The sequence below is a fragment of the Berkeleyomyces rouxiae genome, assembly GCF_048999995.1.
Source record: "Berkeleyomyces rouxiae strain 22BRR77 chromosome Unknown BrBRR77_ptg000003l, whole genome shotgun sequence".
Classification (NCBI taxonomy): Eukaryota; Fungi; Ascomycota; class Sordariomycetes; order Microascales; family Ceratocystidaceae; genus Berkeleyomyces; species Berkeleyomyces rouxiae.
In genome coordinates, this window is record NW_027396493.1 from 158,680 (window position 1) to 171,840 (window position 13,161).

At 50.9% G+C, this 13,161-nt stretch overlaps 3 protein-coding genes across 3 annotated transcripts; 1 reads left to right on the plus strand and 2 right to left on the minus strand.

The window, feature by feature from the left end:
• Positions 1-355: 355 nt before the first annotated feature.
• On the minus strand, positions 356-2,866 carry BROUX77_003205 (uncharacterized protein; the record flags this gene model as incomplete). Its single annotated transcript, XM_073747831.1, has 1 exon — positions 356-2,866. One exon carries the CDS (start codon positions 2,864-2,866, stop codon positions 356-358), a length of 2,511 nt encoding a protein of 836 aa, XP_073605630.1.
• A 1,225-nt stretch (positions 2,867-4,091) lies between these two features.
• Positions 4,092-5,047, minus strand: BROUX77_003206 (uncharacterized protein; the record flags this gene model as incomplete). The annotated part of the gene is made up of 4 exons (XM_073747832.1): positions 4,092-4,108; positions 4,174-4,588; positions 4,705-4,792; positions 4,854-5,047. 4 exons carry the CDS (start codon positions 5,045-5,047, stop codon positions 4,092-4,094), a joined length of 714 nt encoding a protein of 237 aa, XP_073605631.1.
• A 2,651-nt stretch (positions 5,048-7,698) lies between these two features.
• BROUX77_003207 (uncharacterized protein) lies at positions 7,699-8,235 on the plus strand (the record flags this gene model as incomplete). The annotated part of the gene is made up of 1 exon (XM_073747833.1): positions 7,699-8,235. One exon carries the CDS (start codon positions 7,699-7,701, stop codon positions 8,233-8,235), a length of 537 nt encoding a protein of 178 aa, XP_073605632.1.
• Positions 8,236-13,161: the final 4,926 nt, after the last annotated feature.

A 13,161-nucleotide genomic window follows, 5' to 3' on the forward strand; every position in this document is an offset into this window, starting at 1 on the left:
CAGGTGGGCCAGGGGGGCGCTCAAGGGCTTTTCTCCATTTTCAAGTCTGTTCCCCCGGCGGCCCACCAGTTCTTCGGCCGCGGAAACTTCAGACGGATCTGCGCTAGTTTGAAACTTCTGTCCGTGTTTTAGCCTGCGGAGACAGGAGGGCACAGATGGGAAGCTTCTATGTATGTACGTATGTATGTATGTGCAACTAGATATTCAGACAGACCAACTAGTCCTGTCTTAGGCTTAACCCTCTGCGCGCGCCCTAAGATGGAATGTGTGTGCGTGAAACGGAGCGGCGCTGTTTGACGTGAGCCGTGCTGGCCCGAGCTGTGCTGGCGGAGAAGAGAGATGGCCAAGCCTGGGCCTAATCTGAGTCTTCTTCTATGGGCTCGCCCTCGACATCCTCGTCGTCATCTTCAATAGGCTCGCCCTCCACGTCGTCCTCAATAGACTCACTCTCAACATCAACACCATCCTCATCTGACTCTACCATCGGCTCCCCAGGCACGTCGTCGTCATCATCAACATCCATATCCTGCCGCACATCCAACATCGACAGTGGTAGGGGCTCTACATCTACCACTGTGCGCTGGCCCTCGACGCTCTTCCACTTGCCCTGCCTGTGGTTCTCCGTATTCTTATCCTTTTCTCTCGCCGTCTCTGTACCGCCGTGCCCATCGTTTGCGCTGCCGCCCTCTATGGCCTCATCAAATGCACGCACCAGTCCAGCCTGTGTCTCGGCCTGAAACACGCACCAGCCCTCCCACAAGCTCAAGACGGCGCCGACGCTACGCTTCCACCGCTCCGCGCGTAGCCGTCCCCAGCGGTACTTGCCCGCAAGACTGCCGAGCTCTGTAAATATCCCGCTCCGGCGCAGCGCCGTCTCAAAGAGCTGTCGGAAGCGCCAAGCATGGCGTACACTGCTGCTAGACGCGGCCGAGAGGATATCGCTGACAACGTAGAGTCCGACCAGGTTAGCCGAGCTAGTATCAACGGAAGCATCATCCTTGTCCTTTGCCCGGCTCCGGTCTTTGTCTCTTACCATACCATCGGCTAACTCCAGCACTAATGGCTCGTTGTCTCCTAGCACCATGTCGCCAGACTCCGACTTACCGTCATCGCTACCCCTGGCAAACCGCGCCCGGTACTTGTCCGCTACACCCGTCAGTGCTAGAGGCTTGCGCATATTCCCCACAACTATCTGCACAACCTCTGCCGCCCCGCGGTTCGCGTGTGTGATGGCAAAAGCAGTGACGCGAGCTATATCGCCCTTTTGCAGCGCAGAGGTTGTTGGCGGTAGCCGCGCAAGCAGATGGATCAGACATGCCTTCTCCAGCGGATTCAAAAAGGTCTGTTCTTTCTCTCCATGACTATCGCGTTCTCTATCAGGGCCCCCCAAATCTGAGTCGGAATCCGAGTTATACTCGGAATCCGACACAAACTCGTGAATGTGTGTAGTGTACTCGAACGGCAGGCCCTGCTTAGGAACCTTCCAGGCATGGCCGCCTTCAAACAACGGCACGTACGTATTTTTGCCTCGGTTGTTGTCCTTAGTGCCACGCCAGGCTGGAGGGCCCGAAGTGACAATCTCCCATAGTTTCCAGCGGTACCAGACACCCCCCTCACTGCGGGCATCCCAGAGCCAGGCCCAACGTTCTTCGCGCTGAACCTCTGGTCTGCTCATTAGCAACGCCTCAAACTCGGGCCCAAGCACAAGGAGCTGCTCAAGCACTTTGTTGATGGTGCGCACGATGCGGATATCTGACGGGGGTTTCACAGGGACGTGGAACAGGTTCTGTCGGCTTACACCCGTAAAATTAGAGGAAGACCCCGTTCCGTATGATGTTGGCGGCGCAAAGTCCCGGGCAGCGCGATGGTGGTTGGTGTTTTGATGTACCTGCTTAGCGCCAAATGGTTGTGTTGATGTACCACTACTACTCATAGCCGCCGGGCCAGTAGGGAGGAAAGATGATGGTACGCTAGATGAAGATAGATGCCTGTGTAGCGAAAGATAAAACCCAAAGCCGAGATACCTACTCTGTAACTCGCTTACTACTGTATCAATCTGCGTAGCGGGAGTATCCTGCGCCAGAGTCACAATAGCTACAGTCGACTTGCGCTCGGTCCTAGCGGGCCCTGTCGCCGAAGTCGTTGGTAATAACTGAACATCCTCTACCACCAGGCTTTCGGGGATAAGCTTGCGCACAAAAGCCGGTGATGTGTCTGGTGGCAACTGAGCCAGCCGAAGAGTAGGCCGCGAGACAGGCTCGACTTCTCGCCGCGACAACGACGCATCGTCTTCGTCATCGCTGGTATTAAACACCTTTGCCAGCGGCTTTGAACGCGTCTGTGCGCCCGTAGTTTCAGATGTTTTTGGGGCTGGTGTCGCAGCCGTGGCGTAGTCTTCAAAGCCCAGTCTGGCGCGGGAAGACGCCGATGCGTCCAGTGGCCGCTTCTTGCTGGAAAACGACACTTGGGCTGGTCCCAGGCTCCCTGGGCCGCTCTTCAGCGGCGCCGCCGAGCCTGCTGTGCCAAAGTGACGCTTGAAGCCACCGCCACTGCCGCCGACAGAAATGCTCGAGAAGCCCTTTGGCTTGTCAGGTAGCAAGCGGTAATCTCCAGGCACATCGCGCACCTGCTTCACTGCGCCGACCGTTCCATCCGTTGGCGGCGGTCGCTCATCAGCTTCAAAGCTCTTGACGAAGTCTTCGTAAATAGCAGCAGTTTCCGCGGCTTCGCGCTGGCGCTTTGCATCGGCGTCGGCCCTCTGCTTCTCAAAAACAGACTTGGTGGCAATCTTGGCCAGCTTCGCTTCGGCGTCGGGGAAATTGAAGAGTGCGCCGCTGCTGTTGCTTTCTTTGCCTTTGTCGCTCATGGTTTGCTGGGAGATGCGGATGGGGTAAGATGGATGCGGAGAGCAAGTCGGTCGCGCTGGCACAAAGACAAGGCTGCGCTATGGTCTTGCGCCCATGGCCACGGGTGGTAGACCCACTTGCTGGGAGCTGGGGGCGGTGAGAGTGAAAGAGCGGCTGACTAATCTTCACTGTGACGTTGTGTGACGTCAGATGGGTTTTTGTTATCAAGGGTTACCTCCAATCCTCCAATCTGTGTTGTGTGTGAAACCGTGAATTTCCTCTTGTGCGATGTCAACAGAACAGCTGCCAACCAATGCGTTAAGCTGAACAAGAGCGTTGTTTCCAGCCTGCCCTGTTCCATGAAGACATGAATTGGAGTGTGTTTTTCTATCGGCAGATAATCATGGCTTCCAGCGTGCGACTACTGTTCTTTAATTATCTTATCTTTCCTGAATCACACTGTTCCATCCGGTTTGCACTGGTATGATTCATGAAGATGATCCAACACGTAACAGCACAAAGAGAGAAGAGTGTATGTACATATGTCGAATGATGTAACAATTTCAAGCATTAATGGCTTTGTTCTTTTTGTTTGAATGGAGCTGACAAACATAAGATTTTGGTTGATCTACGATCAACTTCACCTACCCAACTACATGCATCGCTAGCCCCAATCTAGCGAGGGATGTAAATAACCCTTCCGATATGTCGAGTAAAAAAAGAAAAAAAAAACCGCTCCTCGGCTTCCGTACTGAAGGGCATACCCCTTCAATACTGTTCAAATGAAAATTCATGCGAAAAAAAGATTTCAAGCCAACCCAAAGTCTTCCAATGAGGTGCAAAGAAAGAAACCTATTCCGATTCCAACCAACGCCGTGCAAATGCAGTGTAAAAATAAAGAAAACCAATGAACAAAAAGGAAGTGGAGACTTGAGAAGTAGTGCCAAGAAGACAAGACAAGCCTGCAGAGAAAGTTCGCAAGCAGCCCCTCACAACAAAAGCTTCAAGATAACCTAGGCCAGATCAAAAATCCAAGATAGTGGTGAATATTAGGACTGATTCATCACGGTCGTCAAAAAAAAACATTGTTACAGGATCGTGCACAAAAGATAGCCGATAACTGTAGTCTTGGATTGATCAGTCGTGTACCAGGGCTGTGACGCGACTAGCGACAAAAATCCAACATTCTCTTGTCAAAAATTGGCATATGATCTAGGATCGAAGTAGCAGTCGAAACCGGCGTATCTAGATCTTGCGGAAATCTAGATATTTTGTTAGAACAATTCCAGGCCATACAATGCATGAACAGTCAGAAGCAAGAACTTACCCTGAAGAACGGGATAGATCATCTCAAAGGCCTGGTAGATTTCCTCGCGAACTTTGGCACCGGTGAGTACAATCTTGCCACTGACAAAGATCAGCAGGACAATCTTGGGTTTGATCATGCGATAAATAAGACCAGGGAAGAGCTCAGGTTCATAAGAGCTGAAGTTGTGATGGCGTGAGGCCAAACCCTCCAGACGGATGGGGAACTTGATGTCGCAGGAGCCAACAATGTTCTGGATCTTAAAATCGGTAAACTTGGCGTTGAATCCCAGTTTCTGGATAATGCGAGCGTACTTGCGGCTGGCAAGCTTCGAATCATCCTCGGACTTGGCACCAGTGACGACCATTTTTCCGGACGCAAAAATGAGAGCTGTGGTCTTGGGTTCACGAATTCTCATGATAACAGCAGCGAATCGCTATCAAATTTGGTTAGCACCCCTGTTGAAGAGAGGAGGCAAGTGTTTTGCAGGAAATTACACGTTGCCTGAGCCACTCCAGTAGCGAATGTCTGCCTAGATGCATATATATTTACCTTGGGATTATACTCAGCATTGCGAGCGTGAAGAGCAATTGTCTTGAGATCAAGGCGGCAGTCCAGGTTCACGGTAGCAACAATGTTTCTTTGCGCCAGGGTTAGCCTTGATTGCTATTTCCACAATTACCAGCCCGAGGCAAACTTACTGGAGAGTCGGAGTTAGACCCGATCCCACTTCCTTGGCAACCGGAGTTGCAGCAGGTGTAGCAGGCATAGCGGCGGTAGCAGGCGCAGTGGAGCCCTTGTCCTCGTTGTGGCCGTTAGGGAACGAGAATGAACCAGGAGCCGTGAAGGCTTTAGCCTGAGCGGCACTAGTAGGATGACTTTGCAGAGACTCCATGAGAGCGAACGCAAGTGAGATCTGGTTTTGATAAGACGTTGACTGGACGGTTCTGTTAGCTCAATCTGTGCCTAAACACGTTGAATGTGGTGATTAAAAGAAACAGCGCGAGCAGAACAAGGCCGGGAAGACGGGCTATTTATAACCTGCAGCCTAAGGGCTAAAACAGGCTGGTTGCTGTGCTTAAAGGACAACGTAAATCCAAATTAGGTAAACCCACGATGTTTTTGCGTTGACTCTTCACAACAGCAACCAAGGTAACTCATTAGGTTGGGGTGGGGCAGGCTAGGTGGGGCAAAAAAGGCGAAATTCAGGTGTCTGTGACTGAACACATACCGAATGTGGGAGATAAACAAGCAAATGTCTCCCCTACAGTCGCAAAGTTGGGTTTTATGTGGTCGATGAGAGCGACGCGACGCGTTGCAGAGATTCACAATAGGCACGGGCAGGAAAGGGGTTGCCCACAAGCTTAGGCAGAAATTATGGCACTGAGTTGGTTAACCCAAAACAACGCCGCACTCACAGCCGTCAAGTCAAACGGAATGGTAAGATCGTATTTGTTCTATTGTCTACGCTGGGGGCGCAAGACGACAGACGGAGATCCTTGAACAACCAACGACCGTTGACTGGCGGTCTGACGATGCGAGTGGGAAGAGTGAACGTTCAAGAAAAATATTCGCTTGGCTCTTCTCGCGAGATCAGTGCCGCTCGTCGAGGGTAGGATGGATGATCGTTCGGGGATGCGCCGACCAATCGAGATGCGGAGAGGATGCGTGAAACTGGAGCCAATCGTTTTCAGATGGTTCCGTGATACACGGCGTCCGAGGGAAGAGTTTGGGGCTCGGGATATTTTCTTTTTCCAAAAGAGATCAACCACAACAAAAAAGAATTCCTTCTGTTTCACAGGAACCAAGAAGCACAAAACGGGACAAAGGCGAGGAAAGACGCTTGTTTTTTTTTAACTCTGTCGACTCTTCCAGCAGGGCGAGAGTGCAGTCCGCGATCGAGATGATCAACACCAAGGTTGTGGGCAAAACACGGCAAGGTGGCTGGCTATGCTGGAGCGGGGTTAACGACAAGGCCACCAAAGAGGGGGGAAGAACAGAGATAGAGGGCAGGCAGTGATTAGGTGAAGAAAAGAAAAGTGCGAAGATAGTTTTGGTCCAACGCGTAGCAGCGGACTGGAGACGATGAGGCAGAAGAGGGTAGTGAAGGCAGGGAATGTGAGGCCGGTGGTCGGAACTGCCGCGCAAGGCCGCCAGGAAATAAATATTGCGGGGGGAGAGCGGCCTTTTATATTTTTGGCTGTGTGGCGTTGAGTACGACGTAATTGCTCTCAAATTCTGGGCAGTACCCAATTTGGGCAGGACCAAAAAGGGCGGTATCCGTCGGCGTGGCATAGGTACTGCCCAAGTACCGATGCGGGCAAATTTTGTGTGTGTCTACCGGCCGGTACAAACATCCTACTCTCTTCAGTTCTCCCAGTACCAGGCTTCAGTGGCCCCCTGCCCTGTAGTAGTAGCGGCCTAGCCAATTAGGGCTCATGTTTGAGGCTCCATGTCGCAATTTATCGCATTTTCCAGCCGCGACACCATCCCTGGCCCCTCAGCCAACAAGAGGACAGATAGCCAAAACAAAAACACACCAAATAGCAGCCGTTTGTACCGGTACGTACATGCATGCACAAGTACTGGCAACTACTAGTATTAGTCAATACCGGCGCAGCAGGCCATGACGTGACATGTAGTAACACCTGCCCACTGCCAGCCCAGAAGCCGCCAGCCCAGAAACCACTAGCCCAGAAGCCGCCCACCGGCTGATCCTACAGCGTATGTTTCGCTGGTTGCGCCACACCGCCGCCCATAATCGCCCCTGTCACCCACTGCAAACGGGGGCTTCTTATCCTTATCTTTCAGCCGTCAACACGCCTGCTGCCTAGCCTACCACTGACCCCAGTCGGCTTTTCCTAGTCTTTTCTTTATTTGTCGCGCGGCCACACCACCAGCTTTCTTTTCTTCTCTTCATCGCCTCTCATCTCCGCGCTACAGAAACGCCATCGCCATACTCACGAACTCGAAGCCGCATCGCCATTATATCGTCCCTGAGTCATCCGAATCTCGTCTGAACCGCCCGCCATGTTCGCCGCCTGTGTCTTTATCGCCCTCCCGCCCTCTCGCCCTCTTCTACGCCACTGAACCTTCTCTTTCTCTCTCCATCTTCCGCTCTTCCTCTCGTCCACACCCTCTCCCACACATGCACTAATTTAATTCTCTCTCGCTGCGACGCGATCAACTGCTACACTCTCGTTCAATGCCGCCGGCCACTTAATGCCCCCCGTCAGGCCGCCCTTGCCCGCTCCCACGCAAATTTTTTGCATGCATATTTTTGTGCTCGCAGTAAAACGTGCCCACAAATCCGTCACGCCCATCACTGATGCCCCATTTTTTTTCGGTCCAACCGCGCAAAGAGAGAAAAAAAAACCTGCTAGTGCAGATTTTTCTGCCAGGCCTACTTTTCAACCCTCTTCCTCCCCTCCTTTCTTCCTCCCTCCCTCCCTCTGCCTAGGCTTCCCAAGCCCTCAACTGTCTGTCCCACGTCGACTTATCTCGTGCCCATTATCTGATTGATTTCATTTCCCTGTCGCTCTCACCATGCGAACGCCAGATTTTCCTCAAGCAGGTGACACCAATTCACAACACATCGCATTCATGAAGCTCGCCCTCGCAGAAGCCTGCAAATCGCCGCCCAAAGACACTAATTTTCGTGTGGGCGCTGTTCTTGTCGACACTGAGACCAACGCTGTCGTGGCTACCGGCTACACGTTGGAAATGCCAGGAAACACCCATGCCGAAGAAAGCGCCCTGAAGAAGCTGGCCCTTGTGCACAGCACCACCGAAGACGGGCTCAGCTCAGTCCGAGATCTGACACACCGTGCATATGCAATTTATACTACCATGGAGCCATGCTCGCTCCGTCTCAGTGGGAATAAACCCTGCACCGACCGCCTCGTGGACCAACATGCTTGGCTGCGGCGCGTCTACTATGGAGTGGGGGAACCAGAGACCTTTGTCCAGCAAAACACAGGTAGGTGCAAGCTTCGGGCAGCCGGAATTGAGGTGGTGCACGTTCCGGGACTTGAAAACAATATTATTTCGGTGGCAAAGGCCGGCCACGTCAACCAGTCCTAGAGATACTTGTCATCACATCTACCACATACCTATACCCTATGCCTATGCCTATGCCTGCACAAGGCATAAAACGCCGCTCCTCATTTTCCGTGTCGTCCATGCACGCACGCAGTTGCTCGGGTTGTAGAGTGTTCCAGACCAGATCCACCTTGCTCGTAACTCATCTCCTTTTTCCTTGACCCCTGAAACGCACTATCATCCCGCTCTGTCCACCGTTGAAACTCTGTGCAGCACGAGAAGCTGGATGATACGGGATGAGGCCGAGATGTTCTCCTTTTCTCCCTTGACCTTGTCACTACATCCCTTCCCCTCCCTCAAACCCGCGGCCCAGAGTGTGCCAGTCGAAGTTTGAGAGTGAGTGCATGTGTGCAGTAATCAATAACATGACATTCTGCTGCAAAACATGGTCATGGATGAAATAAACCAAAAAAGAGGCGTTTGTCAAACAAACTGTGACTCTCGCTTCATTCATTCTACTTGTCTTAATCTCATGCCTCAAGCCAAGTGACAAGTACAGCCACTGGCGCTTGGCAGCCAAGGACTTGTGTGAGTCATCGTCACCGTTCCCATATTTGGATGAAGCATGCACGTTACCCTCATATTTGATCTAGTGTCTGTCTCTGTCAGCCTCTTGAATTACAGAGAAAAAGAGGCAAAAGAAAAAGAAAAACAAAGCGGAGGGCTAACTCTGTGAGTGAGCAAGCCAACATGGAACTAGCCCCTAGAATACGCTGGCATCTTCGAGAACCCCCTGCACCACCGTTCAACTGTAGCTCGGCTGACTGCACAACCGTCGGAAAGCCACAGGGTCGTGCTGGGCCTCAAAAAAAAAAAAAAAAAAAAAAGACGGTGCCAATCAACAAGCATGTAAAGGTATGTACCTATACTTGCAGTACTTAGTTGTACACTCGCGCTAGTGGCATCTTTGCCGTCCTCCCAAATCGCATGTCTTATTTTCTTTCCCTTGTCTCAACATCCCTTGTTTGTTGATGTTGCCTGGTTGGCTGTCTCTGCAGTGCAAGTATTGCTGATCGTTGTGTCCTAAACCTGTCATATCCACTTTCTCGCTCTGTCTGGCCGCCAACCACTTGACTAACTGGCTGCAAATGCGACAACAAAATCTCACAGCCACATTACACATACCATCCAAAACAAGAAAAAAATAAGGACCAAAGCGCCGCGGCAACCGTAAATAAAGCCGGTCTGCACACGTTTTGTCGATACGAACAGGGGAAAACAAGCCAGTCAATGGCAACGTGTAATCTCTTTTTTTGGTGCGTGGTTGTTTTCTTCTAGGCCTTTCTCCTTTAGTCTACTTGAGCTTCAGCTTGTACCGCGACATGAAATGGCGAGATCGAAGGAGAAACAAACCAACGCGTCGTCGTCTTGTCTTATCTCTAACCCCTCAGCATCTCATCTCTTTGGATAAACAAGGATTCTGCCCCTGAAATCCGATGACAGGAATGCCCAAGCCCAACCGCACCTGAACCATTCCCCAGCACCTCGAGATGTTGGAACTGGCAGCCAGAACTCGTTTCTTGTCCACATGCTGCTGTGTCATTATTTCAAGTTCTGTGAATATTTAACCAGGTATAAGTTAATGGGCATGTCAACAAGTTTATACACACAATGCGCTGAAATCTCGTGTGTGTGTGTGTGTATATATGGCTCTCTGCGCTGCTGTATCGAGGGCACAAGTCACAAGCCAATCACTTCCCTCACTTCTCTCACTGGCCCCCTATAACCAGCCAATCTCAAGTTCCACGATTACTACGTTCATGGACATGTAGATCTACAGCCTTTTCTTTTAATGGTGCCTGTCCTGTGCACATTAATTTCATGTGCCAATATGTATTCTTGACTTCCCGCACGCGCCTGTGCACGCCCTCGGTGCATCTGAGCTGGACTGAGTTGTATTATCATGTGTGCACTGGTGCTGAGTTGATCGACAGCAACTAAGAGCAGGGGGCAAACCTTGATAAATGGAGAGAGAGAGAGAAACCGGCTCTGGTATCGTCCGTCGTTTGTTTATTTACTTGTATCCTCTGCTGCACTTGTCACTTGTGTGGGAATCGTAATGGCGATGTGTAGAAGGTCGGTCGTATGACGCTGAACCTGATGCACAACTATACAGTGGATAACAGGCTTCTTGGGCATCAATATCCGAGATCGGACCTGAATGGGTTTTAAGGACATAAGGGTTGTTTTGTCACGTAACCCTTATGTTTGATTCACAGGCCAAGGAAGCATAGCATCATTCGATAACATGAAGTCATCATGTTTAACGATGACTGACTAGAGATACTTTTTTTTCTTTTAGAAATAACCAGGATATGAACAGGGAGCAATTCACTACCCACCACATCCATTCAGTTTTGCGAGTCCAGGCAACCCCTTCATGCCCTCCTTCATCTGTCGGCATTGTTTTCCACACTGTACTAGTTCGTATTCGCAGCCACGGAGAAAGTGATTCTGAATCACGGAACTCTCTTTTACCGAGATGCTTGTACAACATCATCGGAGTCGGGACTTCTCCATGTCTTCTCCATGCTCGCATCTCACTTTTGGTAGTTCTGACAAGTATCAAATGTCAAACCAGTACGCAAGCCGTTGCTTGGAAGCTAACTCGGAGGTCGGAACTAGTTGGTTACCAAGATTGTAACTAGTTAACCATTCATTTCAAGCTCACTTGCTCATGCACCTGATGTAGTGCATTTGGTATAGCATATGTTGACAGTCACTGAGACAGCCTTCGAGGGACGTCATGATCTGGGTCCGTAGGATAGCTTCTCATATATCCAGGTTAGAGCCACACCGTGAAAGAGATGGCCCTCCATGAATATAACTACCAAATAAATACCTGTGAAGCCGAGTCTACTTCCTCCAAAAATGTAGGCGCTGCATTTTACAGCCTCATCTACTGGGTAATAAGTGTAATGGAGTCAATAGATTCCACCCAAGATGCGCCCAGCGTCGAAAGCATTGACTTTAGTCTAGCAGCTCTAACTATAAGCACTGGTCAGCCATGATCTGTCTAGGTAGCCCGACCAGATAGTCTTGGCAGTCTTGCACTCTATCGACTAGCCTTATCACGCGCTATCGCAACAAACGCAGCGCGGCTGTTTTGGCCCCTTGTCTGCCCTGCCGGCTCAGTAAGGCCGTTGGCTGTCTAGGAGAGCGCGGCGATTGCAAGCCCAAGACAAAAGAGTGAGTGCATGACAGCGCCAAGGATGGATGGATTGATGGGTGGTGTTTTGGGGGCAGAAAGTTGTACCACTGCCGACGATGAGGGTAAGAAATTAGAAACGAATACGTGAACAAAGGCGCAGGGTATGAGACGGCGGAGCGCAGGTTCGGAAACTCGTCATGTCGAGGACAATGGAGATTGGAGGACAACGCCGAAGCTGACGGTCGACTGGCAAAGTTGGCCAAAAGCCTCTAGGCTGCCGCAGACAAAGGAGAACCTGGCGGATGACATGTATTCACTGGTAGTGAGAATAACTGTGGGGGAGGCTGTGGAGAGGTGGACCCGACTACAATTGAGGCTTGGTGTTAGTGGCGGCGTCAATGTTGGCTCGGGGATGTCGAATCGGGGTGGGTGGCGGGGTCATGGTGCATCGGCGATAAAAATAGAAAGGAAGACTGGGGTTGGTTGTCAAGAAACGTAGACGGGGGCCCTTGCATCGCGACACGACGTTCCTGTTTCTTCAGGGATAAACATGGTGGCCAACGCACCGATGCCGGCAGACCCTAAATATTGGTCAGGAAGAAACCCTAGAAACGATTTGGGGCAAAACTTGATTCGCTCTCAAGCTTAGGAAGAAGCCGAGTAGCCTCTCAATCCTGGAAGCCTAAAGGTCTCAAGGCCAAGTTTGTTTTCAAGCCTAACGCCGGATAATTAACGCCGCAGACGTAGGACAGAAAGGCGAGCTAGAACAGCAAAGAAGTTCCAAAAAAGGGTAGTTAGATCGAGGTTTGGAGGTGCTTGGGAAACAAACAAGGTCCCACCGGAACTAGACAGGAGAAAAAAAGGTCGGGGGACGATCAATCGCAACACAACAGAACTAGGTCCTAGGACTAAGTTCATGCTTGTTCTGTTTTTTTGTTCTTTGGAACTTTGGGCATTTCTATTCTAGGGTCAGACTGTCGGTTGTGGGTTAACTACGTTATATTGGCGTGATCGTCCATTCCTCCCTGGGTTCGGGGATAGACGGGCCGGGGATAAGCACAACATCACGGAGGCGGCAGAGGAGGCAAAGAAGCTCTCAGGAACACGAACACATGCGCACAGGGATGCTTGAAGGCAGCGGGCATTCGTTCATTGCCTCTGGTTTGGAGGCTGGCTCGTTTTGGCGTTGGCATTGTTTGGCGTGATCGACGGGGACAAGACACAGAGTAACAGGCTAAATAGACCATTTTTAACCATATTTTATCTTGATTTGGGCTGGGACGACGAGAGCATGTTATAGAAGTAGACAAGTAGCACTAACTAGAGCCAGGGGCATAGCCGCCCCGGCGTTAAGAAGTCCGCTAGATGGTGGAAGCCTGGTGTGCCGTGGCGAAAGAGACAACTGGCTAAGACCAAAGAGCTGAGTTGGACTGGCTGGACTGGGCCCAACCAAGGTCAAGAACAACAAGTCTCGACACAAGTATTGCTAACTAGTTGACTACAAGAAGTAGTAACTACATAGCTAACTGTTAATAGTTACTGGTATTATTGTAGATTCGAGACTACAGTCGTAGATAATCGAAGTAGGCAGCCTGATAGTTATTTGTTCTTGAATGTGTTAATTCCGGTGTTAAAGAAACGCCGTCAGACGCAGGAGGACCTTTGGGATGTTTCCTGTCTGCTTTTGGCACATTGAGTTGCGTTTAAGTATGAGTAGGTGAGTAGGAGCGTGATCATGAGCTTGAGCGTGGGTGTAA